The sequence below is a fragment of the Lontra canadensis genome, unplaced genomic scaffold, assembly GCF_010015895.1.
Source record: "Lontra canadensis isolate GAN:19392208 unplaced genomic scaffold, GSC_riverotter_1.0 scaffold72, whole genome shotgun sequence".
Classification (NCBI taxonomy): Eukaryota; Metazoa; Chordata; class Mammalia; order Carnivora; family Mustelidae; genus Lontra; species Lontra canadensis.
The window spans coordinates 7,681,239-7,707,476 of NW_022631066.1; the positions used below are offsets into that span (position 1 = coordinate 7,681,239).

General features: G+C 39.2%; 1 protein-coding gene across 1 annotated transcript in view; it reads left to right on the forward strand.

The window, feature by feature from the left end:
- The first annotated feature begins 649 nt into the window (after positions 1–649).
- CUBN (cubilin) overlaps positions 650–26,238 on the forward strand; it is a 256,824-nt gene continuing 231,235 nt past the window's right edge. The window contains exons 1-14 of the mRNA XM_032880903.1: positions 650–929; positions 1,327–1,456; positions 2,350–2,445; positions 3,022–3,060; positions 5,696–5,797; positions 6,467–6,570; positions 12,607–12,733; positions 13,697–13,859; positions 16,388–16,519; positions 17,724–17,819; positions 19,884–20,002; positions 20,189–20,375; positions 21,536–21,648; positions 24,210–24,444. Coding sequence (XP_032736794.1) covers positions 817–929; positions 1,327–1,456; positions 2,350–2,445; positions 3,022–3,060; positions 5,696–5,797; positions 6,467–6,570; positions 12,607–12,733; positions 13,697–13,859; positions 16,388–16,519; positions 17,724–17,819; positions 19,884–20,002; positions 20,189–20,375; positions 21,536–21,648; positions 24,210–24,444 — 1,756 coding nt within the window. The 5' untranslated portion in view covers positions 650–816. The remainder of the gene's footprint in view (positions 930–1,326; positions 1,457–2,349; positions 2,446–3,021; positions 3,061–5,695; positions 5,798–6,466; positions 6,571–12,606; positions 12,734–13,696; positions 13,860–16,387; positions 16,520–17,723; positions 17,820–19,883; positions 20,003–20,188; positions 20,376–21,535; positions 21,649–24,209; positions 24,445–26,238) is intronic.

The following is a 26,238-nucleotide window of genomic DNA, read 5'->3' on the forward strand; positions in this document are numbered from 1 at the left end:
TCTTTTCATGTGCTTTTTGGCAATTTGTACATCTTCTTTGGAAAAATGCCTATTTTCTCTGCCCACTAAAAAGGAGGCTATTTTTTTTTATTATTGTTGAGTTATGAGAGTTCTTTATGTATTCTGGAAATTAACCTCTTAACACATATATAATTAGTAAATTTTTTTTTCTCATTCTGTAAGTTGTCTTTTCACTGTGTTCAGGGTGTCTTTTGATATATAAAAGTTTTTTCATTTTTAAATCGCCCAGTGTATCCATTATTTTGTTGTTGTTGCCTGTGCTTTTGGTATCATATCCAAAAAATCATTGCCAAGTCCACTGTCATGAAGCTTTCCTCTTTTGTTTTCTTCTAAAGAGTGTTATCTCCTGTTTTTAGGTATTTGATGCATTTTGAGTTAATCTTTGTATATGGTGTAAAGTAAGGGTCCAAATTCATTTTTTTGCATGTGGGTATCCAGTTTTTCTAGTATCGTTTGCTAAACAGTGGCTACTTCTTAAGCAAGGATTGTTTTAGTGGATGTTTCCAAAGCAGTTTGTCACTATTTCAAAGGTCAGACAGATAATGATTAAGTTGTGCATCACTTAAAGGTAGATTTTGACCTCTTACAAGTTGAAGAGTACTGAAGATCTAAGATCATTTACATCCCTTGGGAAGGAAAAATAACATAGCCTTCTAGGGCAAAGAAGAGAGAACTGAAAAGTTGCAGGATATTTCACAGGCCAAAGTACATCTGCCTGATTTGCTGTCTCTCAAATCCCACACTCGGCTGGAGTGTCTCCCTCTTCCTGACAACGGAGGAGGGTTGCTGAGGAATATGTCCTCATCTTTTCTTTGGAGTTTGGTTATTTTGTTGACATTTGCTGAATCAAATGGTGAAACTGGAGAACTTGAGCTGCAGAGACCAAAGAGAAGTACTGAGCTCCAACAGTAAGTAGACCCCTGGATTACTGCTGCTGACGGTTGAGGGCAGGTGGTCATTAGTTTCCACAAATAGCCGGAGAAGCAAAGGTGTAGTTTTTCTTCAAGAAAACAATGATGTTAAAGACAAGTAGGGAAAAATATGTAGACTGATGTATGGGATTATCTTCTTCCACCTGAATTATTCACTGGCCATTTTGCAAATCAGCCAAGTATGCAATTACTAGAAGCCATCTCTAGGGAATCTGCGGAGAAAAGGGGGCAGAGAAGCAAGGAGAATCTGGTTGAGCTGACCACAGAGCGAAGGTGTATGCAGAGAAACGCTCATGAGTTTCTCTCATGAGAAATGTTGTTTAAAAATTACACATGCTTATTATTGATGCATCCTTTGGTTTGATTTATATAGGCCTCGGATGGCTGCAGAGAGGGGAAATTTAGTGTTTCTTGCTGGGTCTGCTCAAAACATTGAATTCAGAACTGGATCCCTGGGAAAGATCAAATTAAATGGGGAAGATCTTGGCGAATGTTTACATCAGGTAATACAATATAAATATATCTAAGTAATTTTGTATATCTGTATATAGTCATTTAATTCAAGAGGTCTATATGAATCTTAAATCTTTAGCCCGGGGAGTGTAACTGGAGGTGACATAAGTCCTCTGAAGAACAATGCCCTTGGACTAACAATGGGCAGAAGGAGGAATTCTAGTGGGATATGGCTCATAGTGGGGGTTTATGTCCTCTTTTCCATCTAATCCAGAGGAGGCCCCCAGGGTCGTCCTGGGACTCCTCCACAAAGAGGAGCAAGGAAGGAAAGGGGCCAGAGAAAGGTTTGGATGAGACCGGTTTACTTGTGCCAGAGAAGAGAACTGGCCAGTTATTCTCCTGCCTCCCTGAGTATTTTCAGTGTCCGTTAGTGACTATATCACACTGGTATGTCAATCATAATGTTAGAAGCTACGATTACTTAGAGCTTCCCAGGGACTATCCAGTGTGCCCCGCCCATTGAACCCCCACAACCGTCCTATGAGTTTGACATTATTGTCACCCCGTTTGTAAGGGAGGTAAAGGAAATGTGAAGCAGTGCAGCAGCTCACCCAAGGACACCCAGGAAATGGCCAAGGCAGGACCTGAAACCCAAGCAGTCTCACTCCAAGCCAGGCCTCTTTACGAGCACTCCAACGGTTATGAGAAAAAATGCCAGCGGAAAGTTCCTTGATGTGTTGTTACTGAAAATGGCAAATAGAATTATTCCATGGCTGTTTTAGATGTTTATTACACATGGTAATGTGTTGATTTTTACAATAATGGGCAAGATATTGGTGCTTAAAATAGAACAGTACTTGACTTTTAAAAAAATTTTTTATCTATACCATACATATGACTTTTCCACTAGCCTTCACCTCCTCCTTTTTCCTTTTGATATTAGATACAGAAAAACAAAAATGATATAACAGATTTAAAAAGGACCTCAGTCAGTCTGCCTCAAAATATTTCCAATCAAATACATCAACTTCATTCTAAGGTAAGACTGACATCCTCATCATTAGCACAGACGGGTTTTCTTAATTCAACTTTGTAAGTAACCATTTGCAGAAGACACACTAGCTTTTCGTCTGCTTTGAAATTCAGCATTGTCATTACGGACTTTTCAGTTAGATGACATAAGTCCAATAGGGGACGCAGAGGTAGTGATGAGCAGAAGGTTGTGATTCTGTAACAAGAGCTTATTGCCTAAGTAGGTCTTGCCCACATTCTGACTGAACCTTCTTATCGGCAAAGATAAGAAGGTTATCTTTGGATGACTGACTGTCATTTATGAAAATTCCCAGAGTCACTGTCTGCAGAGAAGCAATGAGTCAACTTGTCAATGGGTTGTACTTCCTTTTTTTTAAAAAAATGCCTCAAAAAAAAAAAATCTATATGATGGAAGAGAGTAGGAGGGAAGGGAAGCCTGGAAGGAGGAGAAATGGAGGAAGGAAAAAGCAATAAAAAAGCAATCAACAATGTGAGTCCGCAGCAGAGGGGGTTTGGAAAATATGCCAAGGGACAATATCACATGTGAAATGCTAACTGATGCTTTCTCTTCCCTACAATGTAGCTTGTGGATCTGGAGAGAAAATTTCAAAGCTTACAGCAGGTAGGTCCCATAGCTACTTTCTGTCTGACATCTTTCACTGAGAATACAATAGAGTCATCGATGGGGCTGGCATTCTTATCTTCAGGTAGATGGATGATCTGTATCGAGGACTTTGCTTTTTCCCATAATTTAATTCTCAGCACAGTTTATGCTTCCCCGGATACAGTTGAGGAACCTGAGTGTCAGATAAAGTAAACCAGCCCCAGGTCACTGGGCATGTGAAGTATGTGGACTAAATCTGTCAGCTAGTGACTGAGTATCTGGCATCTAGGACTCAGTATTGAAAGGCCATGCATCAGGGTGCCTGGGTGGCTCAGTCAGTAAAGCTGACTTGATTTTGGTTCAGGTCATGATCTCAGGATGCTGGGATCGAGCCCCATGTGGGACTCTGTGCTCAGTGGGGAGTCTGCTTGAGGATTATTTCCCTCTCCCTCTGCCCCTCCCCTCCCATTTCTAAAATAAAACACTAAATCTTTTAAAAAAAAAAAAGAAAAGAAAAAAGGAAAATCATGTATCTTCTATGACATTAAACTCAGAGGCTTGGGGTAGTCATAAAATATTTCTTTAAAAAAATATTTATTTATTTATTTACTGACATGCAACAGAGAGAGAGGGAGAGACAGAGAGAGTACTAGCAGGGGGAGCAGCTGGCAGAGGGAGAGAGAGAAGCAGGCTTCTCCTTGAGCAAGGAACCTGATGTGGGGCTCGATCCTGGGACCCTGGGATCATGACCTGAGCTGAAGACAGACACATAACTACATAATATTTCAAAATTCCTTAAGAGTATATTTGTTGGTAATTAAATTTGAGCAGTTTCTTAGATCTTAGACCTTCCATCACTTTGTAAGTACATGCTTGTAAACTTGTCCTTGTAATGTTAGACTTCTCATCTGTTTTGAAGTTGGCCAATGTTTTTGCAATTTTCATGGAAGCTATAACCTTTTATCCAAAGAAATGCACAGAATGTCCCCATATTAAAATTTTCAAATAAAAGTTAGGGGATTCCAGGTTAAGAACCCCTGTTCTCAAATTCTGGATCTGTTGTGATTATGCTTCAAGTGTGGTCCTCTATTTTGGTGTTTTAAACTTGGTGAGCAAATTCATCTAGGTAGGCCTTTTCCTGACTTTGATAATAAATTGCTCCTCAGCCTTTATCTTTTTTAGGGAGTAGTTGAATGAATGAGAATGAGCAAGGCTTCATACCTTTGGAGCAAGGCACAATACTGTAGCTTCCAGTCTCCTAGAGTACTTCATTATTGCTACCGAAGGTCAAAAGCTGGAGGCCATGGTCAGATGACCCCAGACACCCCCACCCCCCATCCCTCAGGAAGAATTTTTTAATGATTTTGGATATAAGTATCTTTTATGAATTCCAAGGGCTCTCTGATACTATAGCCATGGTCCGTTCCCAAACATCTTCCTCCTGATTGCTTACTGATTCCGTTTCCTACTGGGTCTCCATAGGCTTTCAAGTTTTAAAGCACCAGACAATGTTGCTTTTGTGTGCCAGAAAACTTTCTAATGGGTTTGTGGTCAATTTCTGTAATTGTGTCATCTGATGAACAGGACTGTTTGTGGTACGAGGGCACAAAGATGGATGGGATCTTAGAAGAAAACAGAGTCCAGAAATAGACCCCCACAGGAGTGTTCACCGTGTTTTTGACAAAGGAGGAGAGAGATGGGTTTGGCAATAAATGGTGCTTAGTCAGTTAGTTGGCTATCCTCGGACTCTGTTTCATCTGTAAAATGAAGGGGACATGACTTTCTCTGTGAGTCATTGGATATAAAAAAAAAAAGAGAGAGAGAGAGAGAGAGAAGAAAAGAAAGGAAAGAATGTAATGAATAATTCACCTCTCTTTTAATTTTAAATTTTTTTTTAATTTTATTTTTTAGCTCTATTTTAATTTTTAAAACAGACTACAATTAGGTGAGGTTAATAAAATAGCTTTTCTTGCATAATTGCTTGTCTTCTCTAAAGAAGTTTTCTGCCCCCAAAGGCATTAGGAATCTTATGAGATTGGAACTAGTAGCTGACATATGGTAAGATTCCCTAGGTTGTGTAGACAAAGGCAGGTCTGTTCGCGACTCTGGTCTGAAAGCAGTCACGGGAGCACAGGAGTGGAGGTTGTCATCTAATCCCACATCTCAAACAAAGGGACTCACTTGGAGTGAAAAGAGTTCCGTCATCTTAACCCACAGGAAGATGATCAGATTTCAAATGCTTATCTGGAGGTACCGAAGAGAAGAACACCAAAAGAACTGGAGTTTCCCATTTTGTTTTCTCAGTACCACGGGAATGTCCATTATTATTCCCAACCTGACATCTTCACTCTTGTCCATCAGCATCCATCTCTCAGGTGAACAGTGCTTTCCAAAGAATAGCATGACCATCTTCTCCCCTTGCATCTCATCCCATAGTGAAGGAAAATACGTAGGAATGATCATGTGAAACCCTGTTTCTTCCACGAGGGAGTTGATTTGAAGTACTTCAGTAAGTGACTTAACGTCTGGAGGAGGACCTGCCCTTGACTGGGAGTAAAATGTAGTTTCACAGGTGCACCTCCCTGAACCATGTCTGTCTGTGCTGCCTTCTGAAAGTATGATGGTCTTGCTGACTGGCCTGTCTTTGTTTCAGACAGTTGACAGAAAGGTGTGCAGCAGCAATCCCTGCCAAAATGGAGGGACCTGCCTCAATCTCCATGATTCCTTTTATTGTATCTGTCCCTCCCAGTGGAAGGTAAGTCACTTGGTCTTTGGTTAAAAATGACAGTGAGTCAGTGGTTCCTCTGGAATAGTTCAGACATATTTAATTCTCCGTCCAAAGTTTCTAGGATTCTGTGGTCTCCCGAATCAGGATGAATTACACCATGTGTCCCAAAATCCAAACAGTGCCACGCATGACTGCATAACCCACTGAACACCAAGCTATCTTAAGGAGGGGTTCACTTGACTGCGTAACTACATGGAAGGGCGTGATATTTAGGCCAGTGTCTGTTTCAGTTGTTCAGCACTGAAAATCCTAAATGCAACTTGACGTAGCCATGTAAATTTTCTTGACCTTTTCTCTTAATGGTGAAAATGTTCCTGACATGTGCATTAAAGAAAAAAAAATTAAGCGACTATTCCCAGGCATAGCCTGATAGTAACATGAGGATTAGTTAGTGGAAGGATTCTTCTTGTATGATTGTCGTGCTTTTACCAAGAGCTCTTTGGCTCCTGTAGGCCAAATCTGAGTTCAAGAGGAAGGATAACTGGATATTAGCGTTACTATTAGTGTGATCGTATCTCGCCTGAGTGAAGACTGCTTTACCGTGCATATATAAATCCTTAAGGATATCATAGGAATATAGGCCCTAGATACATCTGTGACCTGTGGCATCTGACTTTGTTCTTGACATGAATGCAGGGTCCTCTGTGCTCAGTTGATGTGAATGAATGTGAGCTTTATTCGGGAACACCCCTGGGCTGCCAGAATGGAGCTACATGTGAAAATACAGCAGGGAGTTACAGGTAATGTGTCTCTTTTCTTTCCTCTCCTCTTTTTTTCTTTCTTTCCTTCCTTCCTACCTTCTTTTCTTTTCTTTTCTTCTTCTCCTCCTCCTTCCCTTCTTGAAGTTTTTGAAGGACTAAAACACCCCGTAGTTAGGAGCATCCATGATTAATTATCAGTATTACCAGCAATCGGCTCTCCCTGGAGAAATATATGGCTCTTATTTAATGACATGTAGCTATTTGTTTAGAGGAAGAAAAGCTTGTGCATCCTCAACTCTTACCCCATGAAGAAAGTCTTTCTCTGGAGTCCCTGAGGACCAGGAAGAAGGCCCCGGTGGCCGCCACAGGAAGTAGGGAGGGCATGGGACTGTAGCATTAGTGGGAGTCAGAGCACTGAAGGGGCTGCTGTGGAAGCGCCTCAAGCAGAAGACGGCTGCCGCACCCACTCATGAGAGAAGTGGGCTGACAGCTTTAGTATGGATGGCTTCACTCAAGCGCTATGGAAATGTTAACCAGAACAAGATGAGAAGCTAAACTGAGGTTTTCTCCACATAGTTAACACTCCCTGCCTTTCCTCAACTTGCGGTGAGGCCCCTTACTCCAATCATCATGCAGCTCCTGTCCCCTCCTGACTTGCTGGGTCAGATGACGCGTCCCACGTCCTCCTGCTCAGCTCAGGCCCCGCCCTCTCCAGGAAAACTTCCCTTCCCTTAGGAAGCTGACTTAGGCATCCCAACACCTACGTGTTGCAATCAAACTGTAAGAGTGCTGGTAATTAAAGCTATAGTGGCTGACACATCAGCTTTTAAAATAATCAAGTCGGGGGCGCCTGGGTGGCTCAGTCTGTTAAGCCTCCGACTCTTGGTTTTCACTCAGGTCATGATCTCAGGGTCATGAGACGGCCCTCTCTGTCAGGCTTCACGCTCAGCATGGAGTCTGCTTGACCTTCTCTCTCTCCCTTTGCTCCTTCATCCACTCCTGCTCTCTCTTTCTTAAATAAATAAATCTTAAAAAAAAATCAAGTCCGGAAATTTATGGCAGATCAACATCAAACCTACTTTTGTATAGTTCCTTAAAATCATAAAAAAAAATCCGCTCTAGACATTGTCTTTCCCCATTTTTTGGATGGTCTCTCCCCATTTTTTGGTTTGTCTCCTATTTTCTGTGATTATTAAAAAGTAAAAAAGTTGTTTCTGTTATAACATGAACAATTTTTTTTTCAACACACAGGGATATAATCTCACTGGAGTAGAGAGCAATTACTTGCTTCCTAACTCATGTCTCTGCTATCTTGTTCTTCCATTGCCTTGTAACAATATCTATTCTATTCTTTCCGACAAAACTGAGTGCAGTAATTTTGTCATTTCCTTGTCATCTGTTAACACACTGTTTTCTCAGAAAGCAGTCACAATCCTTCTCTTTTTCATATAATTGATCCTTTTATTCTTTTGATCTGATCTTAAAAAGTTTTGCTCACTCCAAATCACAAAGTGAATTCATTCAAACTTCTGATAGATATTTTCACAAGCTTCATCATTTTGATCCCTGCCTGCTTTTATGAGCATTCAAGCTTGGGCTAGATTCAAAATGCTGGTCTAATCTTTAATTCCCTTGAAAGCATTATCTTCTGATCTCTGTTTATGGGCACTTATCAATGGGAATTGCTGCTCTGAGATACTGGAGGAAAATGACTCCTAGCGCCAACACTTTCCTGCCTTCCTGATATCGAGGGATATCCTGCAGATTACATTTCACTCCTGGTCTTCTTTTATCATCACTGTCCTCTGGGGTCTTGTAGGCCAACCGAATAACAAAGATGTGCAGCAAGTGGGATGGGACCCAAAGATCCAGCCAAAATTGATTTTTCTCCACCCGCCCCCCAACACATTACTTTTAGTCCTGCAAAATGGAAAAGAAAAAAAAAATTAATGTAACTCTTGGCTGCATGTCAGAGATTAGAGTTCTTTTTTCCAGGTATAATCATGAGAGAGAAAGAGAAAGAGAGAACTTATTTTTATTTGTCAGGAGCTGCCTAAAAGGCAGATTCAACTTTGTATGAGCAATATTGAATTCTCTTTTGTACCTTCCTGTAAACACACACACACACACACACCCCAAGGACTCATTGTGCTGACTCTGGAAATGGTTTTGATTTCTAGTCTGTGTCCTTCATAGATTTGCTAGAGGACAGTTAAGAAGGAACATTTAAATCTGTGGGTTTTTTTTTTTTTTTCCTCTTGATACAAGGATAGTTTATGAAACCCCATGAATTCCAATTGATACCAATGAACTAAATACTCAAATCCAGGCATTTGATGGAGACTTTTTGGAGGAATAACAGAAAATAGAAAAAGATACATGAGAATAAGGCTACAGGCTTGCCCTGTGGAATCAGGGTAACGAAACACAGACCATTTAGACACTCTGTGTTCTATTAATTGTGTGAGATTAAATGCCCATTAATCAGTAGCTTTCCTGAGGCTCGAAACCCCTTCAGGAAACTTCTACGGACATCTGCTAAAGGAAAATGAGCCACTGTTGAATAATCTGGATCTGCAGAAATGTGGTCACAACAAAGGGTTTGCTCTGGGTTTGGGGCCTCCTTTAGCCTCTAACTCTTGGAACCTATTTACTTAGGAAGACAAAGGAGTCTTTATTTAAAGGGATTAATAATTCCTAATTAATAAAGACCTTTGAGAGATAAAGCACTCTGCAGATACTAATTAATTGGAGCACTATTTCATAGGAAACTTTGTGGTAAAAACTTTTTTTTTTTTTTTTTTTTTTGAGTAATGAAACTAGAGCAAGGAGACCATTGTCTGTTTCCTCTGAGTCCTGTGCCTGGAGTTCTTGTCCCTAACTGCTTCACATAGCCAGCACATAAGATTTTGACACTTCCTGATGCTGGTGTTGCCTCTTTATTCTGAAGAATTGATGTATATTGTTCTCCTGCTTACTTTGGATTTAAGACAGACCTTGGAATGCAAATTTGCCATATAGATGGCATATATCATATACTTCGGGCTCAGATCTAGAAGGCTTTCTAGGAAAAAAAATTGAGTTTGTTGTTTGTTTTTTTTTCTCCAAGAGCACAATGTGGGTTCGCCTATTTTATTTTATTTCTTTCCACTGTCATCACTGATGGGTTTTAAAACATGCAGAGGTTAAGCGACGAGGATAGTCTGGTTTTGGCTCACTGGTAGTTAGGTATTAAGCTTATTACCTGTTTCAGTTAGTCAGTTATGTTAATATTGAACCATGGACTCTAACATAAGTTAAATTATGACTGCGAAAGTGTATTTGACCTCTTTTCAATTGCCAAATGCACTTGCAGTGTTTTTGAACACTGGAAAGCCCAGCTTTGTTCTGCCAGAACTAAACCAGTAATAGGAAATCATTACAAAGGTGACTTTTGCAGGGAGATATATAATCCATCACTCTTTTTCTTTAAAGGACCTATCCAGATGACTTGAGAATATATTTTGCATGCAAACACTGTTAGGTTAAGAAGATGCTTTAAACCGAGAAGTCTTCAGGGCACCTGGTTGGCTCAGTTGGAGGAACGTGTGGCTCTTCATCTTAGGGTGGTGACCTCGAGCCCCTCATTCGGTGTAGAGATTACTGAGATAAATTTTAAAAAGAGAGAGAGAGAGAGAAGTCTTCAACTAACTACCTTTCAGAATATGGGGATGTGACGTAGAAGAACATTGGTGGAAAAGTAACATAGACCTAGGTTTTAATTCATCTTCTGCCAATTCTTAATCCTGTGGCCTTGGGTAATGTGAGCCTTGCCAGTAAAATGGGATTAATACTTGTCTTTGAGGATCACAGCAAGGAAGCTAGTGGTATACTTGGCTGCCTTCCTCCCTCTGTTTCTCACATTAAGCTACATTTAAACAAAAGAAGTATACTTTGTAGTTCTTTGGAGAAAAGTGTAGGAAGAAAATTCACTCATCTCAGAGGGAGAAGGAGGAGAGAGTTAGATAGGATTTAACTGCAGGTCCAGGAACCAGAGTCTCCTCTCAAATCTCAAGTCCTTTTCTGATAAATCACTAAGTAAAGCACTTAATGCTAAGATTAAACACAATTTCCTGAGCATTTCCTACTGGAAAACGTCTTAAGACCCCAAGGTGAAAATAGTGCTCATGGATTGGCACTATTATTTTACAGAAATGGAGGCAGAGGGAGTTATTACATTGTCTAAGGTGAACAGTTACTAGGTAATATCAGGATTTAAACCCAGGAAGTCTTGTCCCATTGGGTCTTGAATACTCAGATCCCTTTTATAGGTTCAGAAACCTAGTGAAGTTGGCTTAAAGATTCGAAAAAATTCTTTTTCGTGGGGGAAGTGGTAGAAAAAAGATATACTTGTTGCAAGGAAGCCACCTGGGTCAAATGCTCAAATATGTATATGAAACAGTATAGAGTTCTATAGTCTCCAAGAGTTTAATGAAATATCCTAAAAGAATATTCTGCATCAGGATGGGAGAGTAAAGAGGAAAGGGACAAGGGTATGAGAGGGAAAGTATGGAAAGAGAGAGATGAGAAGAAGATAAATAATTATGGGTAGGGAATGAATAATTGAAAATTTTTTTAAAGTTTAATCATCTATTGCCATTAGTCTATGACCTTGTCTTCATGAGAAAGGCAACCTTAGAATGATCATGTATGTAATTTATGAACAAACAGATTTTACACAATTATATACTGGTGTTAAAAATTGCACCAGGACATAATTAAACCAAAAAAGTATTTGTTTATCTGAAATTCCAGTGTAACTGGGTATCTTGTGTCTTCATTTGCCATGTCTGGCAGCTCTACGTGTAAGTGCCTGAATGATACTCACTTAGTCTTCCTACATCTCTGGCCACACTCAGTGATCTCTTCTTCCTTAGAACCCACAGAAAGGTGCCACCCTGGCGGTTGTTTCCGGGGCCCTCTGTGGGTACACCCAGCTCCATGCCTGGATCATGGCTCTTGCTCCTTCTCAAACAAGCCAGATTCTTCTCCCATGCTATCATGGGAGATAGTCCTCTTCTGACATGAGCTGAGCTCCTTTACCTTATAGAATGGGCCCTTTCTTTCCACGACACTCAGAAAGTAGCTCCTAGCCATGCAGATCCTCCTTGTTCCTGTCTCTGACCCTTGATCCCGGTGGACAGATGCTTCTGTGAGGGCTAGTGCAGCTCAAGGCAGGCAAGTGGTGACCTCTGGGACTGGCTCTCCCCTCCAGCAGAAGTGCTCAAACATGTGAAAATGAACAAGCTTAGGCTCTGTGACCCCTCCACCTCCTTCCCTGCCCCAGTTTGCTATTCTCATACCTTCCCCATCCCCTCGGAAGCTGCAGCACAAATAGAATACTAACTCAGCAGTTCTAAGGATTGCAATAGTTTAAAACAACTTTGCTCATATGGTTATTATGGAACTGAAATTTTCTCATAACAAAATACTCACCACGAGCTTGGGTATTATGTAAAATGGCATTTGTCAGTGAAAATGTGGCTATGAAAGAAATGTTACTACGTTAACTGCATCTCTTATGGATAGAAGTAGTGCCCTTTGTAATATGATAATAATTATCATATTTCCTGAGATGTGGCTATACCATTGCCTATGGGTTATACAATTCCAGGGAACATTTGGGAATGTGCCAGCTCAGTCAAGGTCACCGGTGCTTACCGGTGGGCCCATTCAGAGGGACGATGAATGCACTTGATCTCTCCTGTTACCATCCCAAATGAACTCCATCCCCTTTAGTTTATGGATGTCTGACCTTTGAAAGTGCTGTTTGATGACCTGATACCAGAAGAATTTATGGTGGTAGTTGTGCCCAGATAGTAAGCTGTGCCCCTCTCAGACTGCATTTGAGAGGTAACACATTTACTCAGTCCACTGCTTGAGCAATTTTCTTCCAAGACTGCTGCCAATAAATCTGGTTTTCTGATTTATGATTCCACATGAACATCATTGACATACAGTTGGAATTATTATTTTCTTAACTGATGCTAAGAAACAGGCACTTGCCCTGACCTTATGCTCTTGCGTAACCAACAGCTGTCTCTGCTCACCTGAGACACACGGCCCCCAATGTGCGTCCAAATACGATGACTGTGAAGGGGGCTCCAAGGAGCTCTGCGGCCACGGCATCTGTGAGGACCGAATCCGTGTACAGGTTGGCCAGGTGAGTCCCTCCCAGAAGGTGGGACTCCTCAGAGGGAGTCATGTTTATTCGTTCCTCCTCCCGCATGTCTGTGTATGAGCCCAGCTCTGGCAAAGCTGCAAAGAGAAAGTCAACTTCCTGCTCTAAAGTGGGGCACAGGTGAGGAAAGAGATGAGAGTTGTCCATAAATAAACAGAAAACTGGGCCCAGAGGTGATAGCATTATAGTAATTACTACCATTTTTATTATGGTAGTAATTTATTCATAAATCTGTCCATGAGACGTGACCTTGTGGCCTTGTGAGTTGTAACAGTGACGAGACATGGGAACACCAAAGGTCCACTCTTGCCGGCAACATGCCCTTCTAAGGCGTCTGGATTGTTTCTGGCCCTGCAGACCCCGAGCCACCTCCCTGTGCTCTGGATCTGGTCCATCTTCCTGGCAACCTTGACTCTGACCTTTAAGATCGCCCAGCCCTGGCCCGCTTGGCCTTGTATGAGACCTTTGGGTCTTTATTTTTAGTTCTGGTTTGATTTTTTTTTTTCTACCCATGTGATGGAAAATGGTTCCCTTCCAGTGATGGTGGGAGGAGGGAGTGGGTGGGAAGGGAAGGAGAGACTTTCAAAAAGGAAACAAACAGAATGGATTTTCCAAGGTCTGTGCCTCCATGGGTGTTTTTCCCCTCTAAAAACACAGCAGGCTGAGTGCATTGACTTTAATTATATTGACTTACAGTTCTTGATTGTGGTTGCACTTTCCCTGGAATCTTTGGGGCAAATTATAGGTTTTCCTTACTCTGAAGTAAAGATGTTTCTCTTTTTGCATGGTTGGGTCTAAATGCTTAATCATACGGGAAGAAAAAGAGAAGGCACTCCATCAGTTATGGAAACAAATGCTAGAGGATCAACAGTTGGGGCCTTGGTGAGATTTTCAAAGGATTTCCGTGCTCATTTTCTTGATTGCCTTGACTTGTCATTCTGCCAGCCCAAATACAGCTGCATTTGCGATGCAGGGTGGACGTCCCTGCTGAACAGCTTGGCCTGTGTGCTGGACATAGACGAGTGCAGCCTCCCACAGGGGCCGTGCTCAGCCCTCGCACCGTGCTTCAACACACCAGGCTCCTTCTACTGCGGGGCCTGCCCGACAGGTATGGGGGCTTGTCCACACCCTGCCAGGCAAGGTGCCAGAACAACTTGTCTTCCACTGCTGAAAGCTAAGAAAACCATTCTCAGGAAACATGTCCTGTTTCACTAACTCCCACCGTGGGCCCATCTTTCTGTGGTAATAATTCAGCCATAGAAATCAGAGGACCCAAGCCAAATGCGGGGGGCTGGGTCAAGCACCTGCTTGCTGTGGTGGCAGCTGACTGGGACCTGTTCTACCCCACCTCCCTTACTAGCCAGATGTTTGCAAACTTGGGCAGATGACTTCACCTCTTAGTGTCACTGCTAGAGTCCAATAGTCCTCACCGGTGTGTGTCACTGGGAGACCCTATGGTCTTGCTATAAATAAGGATGTCTGGTTTCATCTCAGACCCACAGAGACTGAATCTCCCGGTCAGGTCACGTGTGGAGTCACTGAAAATGTAGACTCTGGGCTCTGAGGCTGCCTGGGTTTGAGTCTATGCTTCGTGTCTCACTGTAGGAGATTGTCATTATCCAATCAATGCGTATCTGTAGAGCACGCAGTGTGAGCAAAGCACTGTGCCGGGTGCACTGGTGAGCAATTCACCAGACCTCAGAGAGTCTACAAGGCCCCGTGGCACTGTTTGTGTGTTGTCAGAAGGTGGAGCATATAAGAATATAATTATTTTATGGAAACTTCATTGAGACACTGTGCCAGGCAATTTTTAATTCTTGCAACTATGATAAAATCAAGAAATATTAGGAATTAGTTTTATTCCCACTTTAAAATAGAAGAGACCATGAGGATTGGAGAAGGTAAATAACTTGTCCAAGATCACATAGCTTATAAGCAGTCAGGAGTCAAACCTAGGTCGGCCTGACTGTGGATCTGAGCAGGGCTGCTGAATTCTTCATTGATCTTTCTCATCAAGGAACCCACACACTTGTTGCTTCATCTAGTGACTTTTGGTTTAGTGACTTTCTTTGTGTTACCTGCTTAGATCTTGTATAATGAGGAAGAAATTGAAAAAACATGTAAAGACTTTTTTCCCCTCTCAGTTCTCAGGGGCAAATAAAATTTGCAAATAACCACATTCTTGAAAGTAATTTGCCAGTGACAGTCTTTAAAAACTAGAAATCAGAAAAATAAATTATAAGAACTATAGGATTCTTTTACTAATCGTTGGAGGAAAAAAAAGAGAAACAAAGCTTTGTGTTTTCCTATTAATCATGTTATTTTTTTCCTGCATGTCAAAATAATACATGCTGCTTATAAAATATAAAGAAAGTATAAAAATCTGAAAATAAAATGACAGAGAAATGCCCGTAGTCTTATCACTCAGAGGACCACCTTTGACATTGGGGCATGTTTCCTTCCAACTCTCTTCTGTGCATTCTTCACCTGTAAATACGATACTTTTCACAAGTAGATTTTTATTTATTTTTTATTTTTTATTATTATTATTATTTTAAATTTATTTATTTGACAGAGATAGTGAGAGAGAGAATACAAGCAGGGGGAGTGGGAGAGGGAGAAGCAGGCTTCCCACTGAGCAGGGAGCCTGATGCGGGCTTGATCCCTGGGCCCTGGGTTCATGACCTGAGCTGAAGGCAGAAGCTTAACGACTGAGCCACCCAGGCACCCCACAAGCAGATTTTTAGAAGGGGACTCCACTTAGATGAAAGAAAAGAAATATTTTTTAAAATATAGAAGGTTTTAAACACTCTATAATTTTAGTCATTTGAAGTATAAGAGTAATAATACTCACTGTAACAGTTGATTTAAACAGAAATATCTAGAGAAAAAAAAAAGGACATTCTTTCTTCACCTTCAATCTTGTCCTCCCAACGAGAATACTGTTAACAGTTGTTCTCTCTCCTCTTCTTCCTTTTCCTTCTCTCATACAAACACATAGACACATAGGCAGGTTTAAAAAAATTATTTCCCCAAATTGGGGTCAGACTCTGCATATTATTCTAAAAGTTTATATTATTAGTTATTATTATTATATAGTTATTATTATGTGTTAGTAAGTGTATTTGGGAAAATTTTTTAATATGTGTGTGTCATTAAAAGTAGCTTTTTGTATTCGGTGGTACAGATGAGTCACAATAAATTCAGCTATGCCGCTAGTGATCATTGAGGGCCCCCCCCCCCATTAAACAACTCTGCCACAGGCATCTGCTTACCTACATCTATAGATACTGGCAGTTTTATCACTGCAGAAAAGTTTTAAGAAGGGGAATTGTTAGCCAAAGGTATATATTTTTTAAATTTTAATGAATACCTCTAGATCTATTTCCAAACAGATTTTATTAATTTAACTTCTGACTAAAAGCATCTAAGACTACCTCATTTGCCCACCTCTTTGCCAGAATTTGTTTTTAAGAATGTGAAACCATTTTTGCCAACCTGAGAGGTAGAGCCTACCTCATTTTAATCTGTAGTTTCTTCAAGCAAAGCAGGTCTTTGTGTATCTTTGACGATTTGCATTTCTTTGTTGATAACTTGTCTATAGAGCTAACTTTGCAAATCTTCTAATCTTTCTAGGCTGGCAAGGAAATGGATACAGTTGCCAAGATATCAATGAATGTGAGATCAATAATGGCGGCTGTTCTGTGGTTCCACCTGTCACCTGTGTGAATACATTGGGGTCTTACCACTGTCAAGCCTGTCCACCAGGTGCTACACCATTAGAGGCAAAACATACATTTGGGAACAGGGTCTTATGCTCCATATTTTTTATTTTATTATTTTATTTTATTATTTTATATATATTTTTTAGAGAGGGAGAGAGAAAGAAGGAGGGAGGAGGAGTGAGGGGTAGAGGAAGAGGGACAGAGAGACTCTTCAGCAGGCTCCACACCCAGTGCTAAACACAATGTGGGTCTCAGTCTCACAACCCTGAGATCTTAGCCTGAGCCGAAACCAAGAGTCGGGCGCTTAACTGACTGAGCCACCCGTGTGCCCCGCTTATGCTCCATTTTAAATATGACTCTGTCTAAGGAGATATACTGAGTAGTGCGGAAAGTTTTATTTAACATATGGATTCAGGGCATGTTAGTTCAAGCTATATTATGAAAAGCAATAAAATTTTTTTTAATATCACTGGGAAACAACAAACTTTTACAAATTGTGAAACAGCCTGTGGAGATAATGCAGAATTTGAAACATTTTCTCTGAGGATCACAGACCTGCAGCCCCATTGTTCCCACAAATAATTTATCGATACAGTGAAGTCATGAGATGTTTTACATACAAAGTTCGCTAAATAACAGGTTGACCAGTAAGGATATGATACGTGTTATTTTCCTTTCTCTTCTGGAAAGAAGTCATTACAGCTATCCTGTGATCTAAACTGAGCGAGTGACTACCCAAGAAGTTCGGGGAGTTCTAAGGGATATATTGAAACCCTGTATGTTTTATTAATGTGAAACAATAGTACTTAGGACTTCTACGATAATTTAACTTTCAGATCATTAAAGTCACTGCAATTAGAAAATGTCAAATTGCTTAGTATCAGCCCTTTCTAAGTCTACCAGTAGATTCATGGATCTTTTTATTTTTATTTTTTATTTTAGTCAGGAGAAACAACCCAGAACATTGTTTCTGCAATCAGGTTCCCAATTCTTATTTGTCCTTTCCTCTTAATGATAGAAATTTGTTTATGGTGTACATGTGTGATGTATTCTGCATTATCTCCACAGGCTGTTTCACAATTTGTAAAGGTTTGTTGTTTCCCATGTGTACGTGGCTTCGTATTTAGCTTTTTTGTTCTGATGATAGAAGATCTCTGGTTGTCCTGGTTCATGATCCTTTGTTCTCAGATTGGGATTCTTCAATATTCTTAATGTTGTGTGTTATGCCCTGCTTTTGCTGTCATCAGGGTATCAAGGTGATGGAAGAGTGTGCACACCCATTGACATCTGCTCCATCAATAATGGAGGCTGCCACCCAGACGCGTCATGCTCCTCGGTTCTCGGTGATGATTCTCCCTCTGGTTTGGGGTATCTTAATAGGACCCTCTAAAACAAATCAACATTTTAAAAACAAAATCCCCTACCTTCAAAATTCCTATTTTGATTTTCAAACCAAAAAGTAAGCCTTGTTTTAAAACTGTACATTGGATTTTTTTATGTGATAGACTATAGTCTTCTCTGGTATGGCCTAACCCAGCAGTTATTTACCAAGATAACTGAGCAAGCTAATTATTTTATAACTGTATTTGAGAAAATGGCAAGGAGAAAAGGAGGAAGGACCACCTGTCAACTCCCTTTAAAAACGCTTTCTTTTCTATGCCATTGGCCAGGATTGAGACCTGTTGCTAACCTTGTCTGCAAGGGAGGCTGGGAAATGTAGTTTATTTCAGGTGCTTGTGCCCCCAGTTAAAATAAACAATTCACTACTAAAGAATGGAAAACTAGATTTAGGGCGATAGCCAACAGTGTCTGCAATGCTGTGTAAGAGAAATTTCACCTCCTATAATTTAAAAAATATGTATTGCTAAATTTTCTCCCAGAAATGTATCAATTTATACTAACCAACAGTGCATGAAAGTATACATGTATCCCACCCTTCACAATAATGGATACTATTGTTATTTTTCATTTTGGTCAATTTTATAGGCAAAAATTGCCTTCCCATTATTTTAATTTTGACCATATCAAAATTCATTTTTGAACACTAATAGTTAATACTTTATTTTATTTTTAAGGATTTTATTTATTTGACAGAGAGAGAGAGCACAACAGACAAAGGGAGAGAGGCAGAGGGAGAGGGAGGAGTAGACTCCCCACTGAGCAGAGAGCCCAGTGTGGGTGGGGCTGGATCCCAGGATGCTGGGATCATGACCTGAGCTGAAGGCCGATGCTTAACTGCCTGAGCCACCCAGACACCTCAGTAATTAATACTTTTTACATATTTATTGGCTTTATTATTTTTTCTATTTGTTCATGTCCTTTGTTCATCTGCTTTCTCATTGTTTTATAAAATTTCACTATGTTTTAAGGATATTATCTCATTACCTGTGTAATGTTTTACATGTATTTCCCCTGGCACATTGTTTTTATTTTAGTTTTGTGGTGGTATTTTCTACTTAGAAGTTTAAAATTTCTATGTAGTCAAAAAGATAAATCTTTTCTTATAGGATTTTCTCCTCTTGGAATTAGGCCTTTCCTATAGAACTCAACTGCTTGCTCTTTTTGTACTTTCATTTATTTTTAACATTAAGATCTTTGATCTTTTGGCATCAAATATTGCTTGAAATTTTTGCTCAAATGCATGGCTCCAACTTCATTTATTGAATAACATATCGTATCTCTTGCTATTTCCAAATGCCACTTTTATTTTTACTGATGTAATATATCTATACACATATGTAAAAATACATACGTGTATATATGTATAATATATAGAGATAATTTATATATATATATACACATATATATGTATGTATGTATGTACTGTGACTATTAAAATGTTTTTTAAATAATTAACAGCATACCAAAGTAGTTAGGAGCATGGATTCTAGAAAAATACTGCTTGTATTTTGATTTTCTCCTTGGTTCCACCATATTCTAACTGCGTGTCCTTTGTCAAGGCATTTAATCTTTCTGTGCTTTATCCTCACCTATAAATGGGGATTAAAATAGTACCAAATTATAGTCAATATCGGTTACAGTGTTTGCAACAGATACCGTCTTCATGAGAATACCCTTTTCTGCTGTCAACCCCTCCATGAGAAACTCCCCTTTCCCTTGGTGTACCTCACACTTGTCCACAACTCAGAACTCTGACAAATGGACTGACAGTACCAGTGTCAATTTGTATATAAAGTATTGGAAATGCATAATGCCTTTCTTATTTTTTAAGATAAAAATTAGAAAAAGATTCTATTATTTTTCTCTTCATGCCTGGTGTTTCTGCCTCAAGAGATAGGCAGACTTGACTTGGGCATTTTCTTATCTAGACAACAGAGCCTGAGTTTTATTACTGGGTTTGAATCAAGGAGCTCTGTATTTATCCTTCCATTTTGACTCCTAAACAGGTTCCTTACCTCTCTGCACTTGTCTCCCGGGGTATACCGGAAATGGTTATGGGCCAAATGGATGTGTGCAACTCAGTAACATTTGCCAGAACCACCCCTGTTTAAATGGACAGTGCATTGTGAGTCCTTTATTCTTCCTTTCTTAGCAATTACCATTTCAATGAATTGCAAGTTAGGCTACCAGATGTTCATGCCTCAACACCTGCTACGAACATCATTTAACACTAATTTTCTTTGTTATTTGAGTTGATTCATGTTTATTGTCTATTCATTTGTTTTATGGCGCTATGTTTTTCTTTCCTTAGGAAACAGTCTCCAGTTATCTTTGTAAGTGTGAATCAGGTTGGGCTGGCATCAACTGTACGGAAAATATAAACGAGTGTCTGAGCAACCCCTGTTTGAATGGGGGAACTTGTGTGGATGGCGTTAATGCTTTCAGCTGTGAATGCACACGTTCCTGGACTGGACTCCTCTGTCAGATTCCCCAGCAAGGTACACTCAGCATTCCTTTACTCACAGATGCTCACAGCATGGAAGGATCATCCCTTAATGAGTCCCACTTCAGATTCTTCTACTTTCTTGTCATGTGGTTCAAGTGCTTACAACTAAGCCTTCCCTTGCTGCGGTAGTCTAGAATTTACAAGGTAAATATTTATCTCAGTTGTAGCCAGAAGAACCTTCCTTCAAAGGAAGAATTAAATTAGTATTTGCCATTTTTATTATGTCTGTCCTGAAAACAAAATGTGCTAAGGTAGTATAGTTCTTTAGGGAGAGTTTTCTCTACAGCAGGCGTTTCATTTCCCTATAACATTGCACTTAATCATGTCAGTCTCCTGCTCTAGAAAACACAGTCATTCCCCATTGCCCACCAGTTAAATAAAGATTGGGACTGTTTTTCAATTATTCTCTATAACCAGGACTTACCCCATCCAATTAACCTTGTTTTTCACTAGTTCCCTAATAATATTCCCTTTCCAAGCCAGACGTCTTTTCTTATCACCTGATCCCATGTACTACCTTGCTGTGTTCCTTTATTTGGGATATTTTTCTCCTCAGACATCTCTAAATCTCCTTTGCCTCACATCCGAATGTATCTGTCCCTCAGGAGTACTTCATCTTCAAGCCTCAATCTCCTTCATCAAGCCTCTTCTGACTACTCCAGCCCCCTCGTATAACTCTTAATTCGGAATCAGCACATTTTTTGAGACTATACTATGTGTTGAGGACGCTGGTAGATGCTGTGAAGACATAAGCATAAAATACTATCTCCACATATTATCTGTTTATCTTCTGGTTGAGGAGACGAGTCTAACACAAAATGACAGAGAGGAGATAAGAACTAAAGATTGGAACTAAGCTGTGTGGGAGCCAAGACATGGAGACAGAGAGAATGGGAGTCAGGGAGAACAAAAAGAGGCAGGGGAGGCTTATGGTGGTTATAAGGAGATACCAAGTGGACTTTCAACAACCGGTGGGACTTAGGAGGGTGTCCAAGGAGAAGGGGGACGGGGAGAAGAAAGAATGACAGGGCATTTGTCTCCGGCGTTAATCACTCAGACTTCTCCAATATTTCAGCAGCAGTGTTAAAGCTGCCTAGACTCTTCCTTTGCAGAGTTGCTGTAAAGCAGAAATCATCTTCTTTCCCTTGGCAGTTTGTGGAGGGTCCCTCTCAGGGATGAATGGAAGTTTCAGCTATACGGGTCCTGAGGTTGGTTACGTACATGATGTCAACTGCTTCTGGGTTATCCGAACTGAAGAGGGAAAGGTAAATGTGGTATCTCCTGCCCAAACGTGGATCTGTATACATGAATATGCAATATGAGTACATATTACATAAAATACATATGGTGCTAATCCAACCATTATATATTAAGGGCTTGCTGGGTGTCAAGCTTTGGGCTAGGTATTTTGTGCACTTTTCTCAAATGTTATACTAACTCTTTGAAATAGGTGATAGTGTCCTCATGTTATAGTTAAGATAATGGAAATGAAGAGAAGCTAAGTCTTTTTTAAAAAACACTTTTTAACTGGTAATTAGACCAGATGGATTTCAAAGTCAAGTTTGTCTGCTTGCAAACTCCACGTTTTGTTCAGTAGGGATAATTCTCTCTAGGGATTGGCCTGCTGCAAGCCTGGAATTTGTAAAGTCATGTTGTTCCTGAGAGAGTCCTGTTTGAAGATGACCCCTCAGTGTTTTGTTAATTATTATGCAAAATGGGGACAACTATGAAGATGGTTTTCCTGTGAGAGCCTTCTCTGTGCCATTGTGCTGTTAATTGCTTTACATACATAGTGTCATTGTATTTTAACTCTTGTAACCCTACCCTGAAAGATAAGAATTATTATTATCATTTTAAGTTTGTGGAAAGGGAGCCTGGAGCAGCTGAGGAATTTGTCCAAGGTCACATGGTTTGTAAGTGGTAAGCCCCGGACCCAAGCCCAGGCCTTTTGACTGAATCCAGTGACTCTGAATGGCTGCATGAACACAAGATCTGACCCTGAGGTTTTTAGTGCTTTTATCCCCAGCATTCATTACTCAGACTTTTCCAAATATTTATTTCTCAGCCAAACTCCTAGACTCATTAAAATCAAGTTTGTATGTCTGAATAGATAAGGTTTTCCCTTGAAATTCTGTAAACTTTTTCCAGCAAACTAATGTTACTGGGGTCATTGTACAATGGTCACCACACAGTTTTTCCCTTGAGATGGGAGGATTCTTTGGGGCCTGGTGGCCCCACAATAGCATCAACTCCAAAATCGATTTCCCAGTGGGTATGTTATGTGAATTTCCTTCCTCCCATTAAGTGTTCATGAATTCTATTTCCTGACATTGAAAACATTTTTCTTTCAAGAAAAGTCATTTGTGAAAAAATTTTAATACTTTTATTATTGATTTGTAAAAAAAAAATGACATTTTTCTTGATTATTGTGATTTTGCATCTTCTTATTTCCACCATGTACATAATATGGTATTTTATAGGAATTTTATAGAAATCAGGGTAGTTCTATTCATGAACACTTATTTGATTTTTATTGAAATTACTTCAAGGACAAAAATGATGCAATGTTAGATAACAAATCTTAAAACTATCCTCATATAGAATTTCAAAAATATCCTGATATCCTTTCTCATTAGCTAAATGCTGTTGTGGTTTTTAGATCATAATGAGAATCAAATCCAACAGCCTCCTTTTAGTAGTTTGGCTCTTTTAAGTGATGTTATCCATACAAAATCTTTTTAATTTTATTAATTATATTATTATATTTAAGTTTGTACATTCTAACATTTTTAACTTGGAAATGTATTTTTGTGTTTATTCTCTTCTACCTGTATGCTCAGAATCTTTCAGATTACTTTTTCCCTATCTTCCACTCTTGGTATTACTCATCTCTTAATGACATTCAACCACTGAGGTCTTACTGACCTTATACACACACACACACCTACTCAGTCTATACCTAAGGTTGTCAGTCTGTTAGTATCTTGTTGAGAAGTACAGAGAACCCTCAGGAATCAGCATCCCTGGTCAGGGGGAGGCAGTCAGTAAACATTTGTGGGTATGCTACACATATAGGGTATTGAGGAGGCCGGGATATAAATTCTTGTGAATGGTAATATTAGTCAATTACATTTAACTCAAGGTAGATTTTTCAAATGTCCAATGTGTTTTACTGATGTGGGAGCATTGTCAGCTATACATTTGAAGGGCCTATATTTAGTGGACTTCACAGTTTAATGACATCTTGGTAAATGTATTTCATTAATCTATTCAGTAACAACTCAATGGGTATAAAGTTTCAGATACACAAGATGTGTAAGCTCTAGAGATCTGATGTATAACACTGTACGTGTGGTTAGCAATATGTTATGGTGCACTTCAACAGTTGTTAAGACAATGGAGCACATATTGTACTCTTACCACTAAAAAAAAAAAAGAGAGATACAAGGAAACTCTAGAAGGTGTTGGATATGCCTATTGATGGTGGTGAGGGCATCACAGGTGTTGGCAGTATGTCCAAGAACTCATCAAATCATATACGTTTAGTATGTACAGTTCTTTGTATACCAATTACACCTCAATAAAGTTGTTAAAAATCTATTTCATTAAGATTTTTGATATATTTTTATATTAGTTGGAGCCTAAGCAATTTTTAACACAAGTTATTGAATTTGTAGATTTTCATATGTATTTGTGGATAATTGGGAAATTACAGGTATGTCTCTTGAAAGGTGACTTAATATGAATGCTTCCTAATTAGTGGGAGAAGTGCTTTAGAATTAATATGGAAATGAAAAACAATACATTGTGACCTTTACATTTTTAGGTGCTGCGTATCACTTTCACTTTTTTCCAGTTAGAATCAGTGAGCAATTGTCCACACGAGTTTCTTCAGATTCACGATGGAGAGTCCTCTGTGGCACTCCAGCTTGGAAGATTCTGTGGCTCTGATCTCCCTCATGACTTCCTCAGTAGTGACAATGCCCTCTATTTTCATCTCCATTCTGAACATTTCAGAAGTGAGAGAGGCTTTACAATAAGATGGGAAACGCAGAAACCAGGTATGTGTAAACGTGAAGAAAAATCAAGCAAAATCTTGAAATTATTAAGTTTTCTTCATTAGTGTTAGACTTGTTGATAACATTAAATGTGTTGAGATCTAGGGATTATATCATACTTTTATAATTCTTTTAAAATCAAATAAATCTAAAATGAATTGGAATTTCATTTTGTGTTTGGAGATAACAAAATTTGGATGAATAAGAAAGATTAAAAACCATGAGTCTTAATGGGTCCCTTATGAAATGACCAAACAGCATTCTTACAAACTCTACTAATAGCTTATTGCAGCAATGTTCTTGAAGACATTGTTGTTCCTTCCTTAGTATTCCTTATTTTAATGACCGTTTGATAATTTGTTCTTTCTGTTGTTATTTTGTCTTTTGGGGCTCTATTTTTTTTTTTTTTTAGCTTTTTACTGTGCAATTTTTAAACAGGTAAAAAAGCAGAACACCACTGAACCTCTAATTCATTCATAAATAAATCTGTGCATCTATTTCTGGAATTTCTCAGCTTTTCTATTGGCCTATTTATCTGTCCTTGTGCGACATTGGCTTAACTAACTATTGAAGCTTGAAATCTGATGTGTAAGTCCTATAACTTGGTTCTTTTAAAATATGCTAGATCGTTTACATTTTCCTATAAGTTTTAGAATCAATTTGTTAATTTTCCCCTAAAATCTGCTGGGATTTTGTTGGCATTGCCTTGAATCTATAATTAACTAGGGAAGAAATGACTTCTTAAAAATATTAGCCCTGTCAATTTATGAACATGGACTATCTCTGTATTTATTTAGCTCTTTTTAATTTATCTTAACAGTGATTTAGATTCCAGTGTTTACTCCACATATTTAGTTGTTTTTTCTAGATATTTAATATTTTATACTATATAAAATGACATTGTTTTACAAAAATGTCAATTTTATGTGTTATGTGTTGTCATATATAGAAATACGACATATTTTTAAAAATATTTGATTTTGAATACAGTCACATTGCTAAAATCATTAATCAATTCTAACAGCTTTTTTGGTGGATTCTTTTGGATTTCTCTACATACACAGTTATGTTATCTGTGAGTAAAGAGTGTTTTTCTTTGTTAAGAAACAAACTTTAATGGAGTAAATTTGAAGATCTAATTGGGTTTATTAAACAGTACATGAATGGGGCATCATCCCATCTAGCAAACAGAGGGGAGCCCTGAAGAGTTGTATGAAATGAGAAGTTTTTATAGGAAGAAGAATAGGGCAAGTAACTATTAGCAAAAGAAAAAGATTGTTTCAGACAAGGTCTTCCCTTAATGCAAAGGGTGAGGGGTCTAATCATACAGATTACCTCATCTTCCTTTGGGGGATGGAGAGAGCCCTCATTGGCCCTAAGTGGAAAATTCCTGACTGACAGATTAAGATTACATTTCTAGGGGAGGCTGAAAGTGCAATTAGATTAGGTATGAAGCCCATGCTGGGGGACTTGGCGTAAGTGATACTGTTTGGGGTCTGTGGTTTTCCTTTTAACATCTTCCTTTCCAATCTTTGTAACTATCATTTCTTTCTTTTCCTTAACTTATTTGTTGCCTGGCTAGGACATCCAGAACCATACTGGACAAAAGTGGTAGAGTAGGCATTATTTTCTTGTTCCCAGCCTCATGGGGAAATTTTGTTCAGTATTTAACAGTTGAATATAATGTTTTAGATGTAAGTTTTTGTAGATAACTCTTACCAGATAAAGGAAGTTCACTCCAAATTACTGTTTCTGTATAACAGATTACCCACAAATTTAGTTTTATAGAGCATTAAT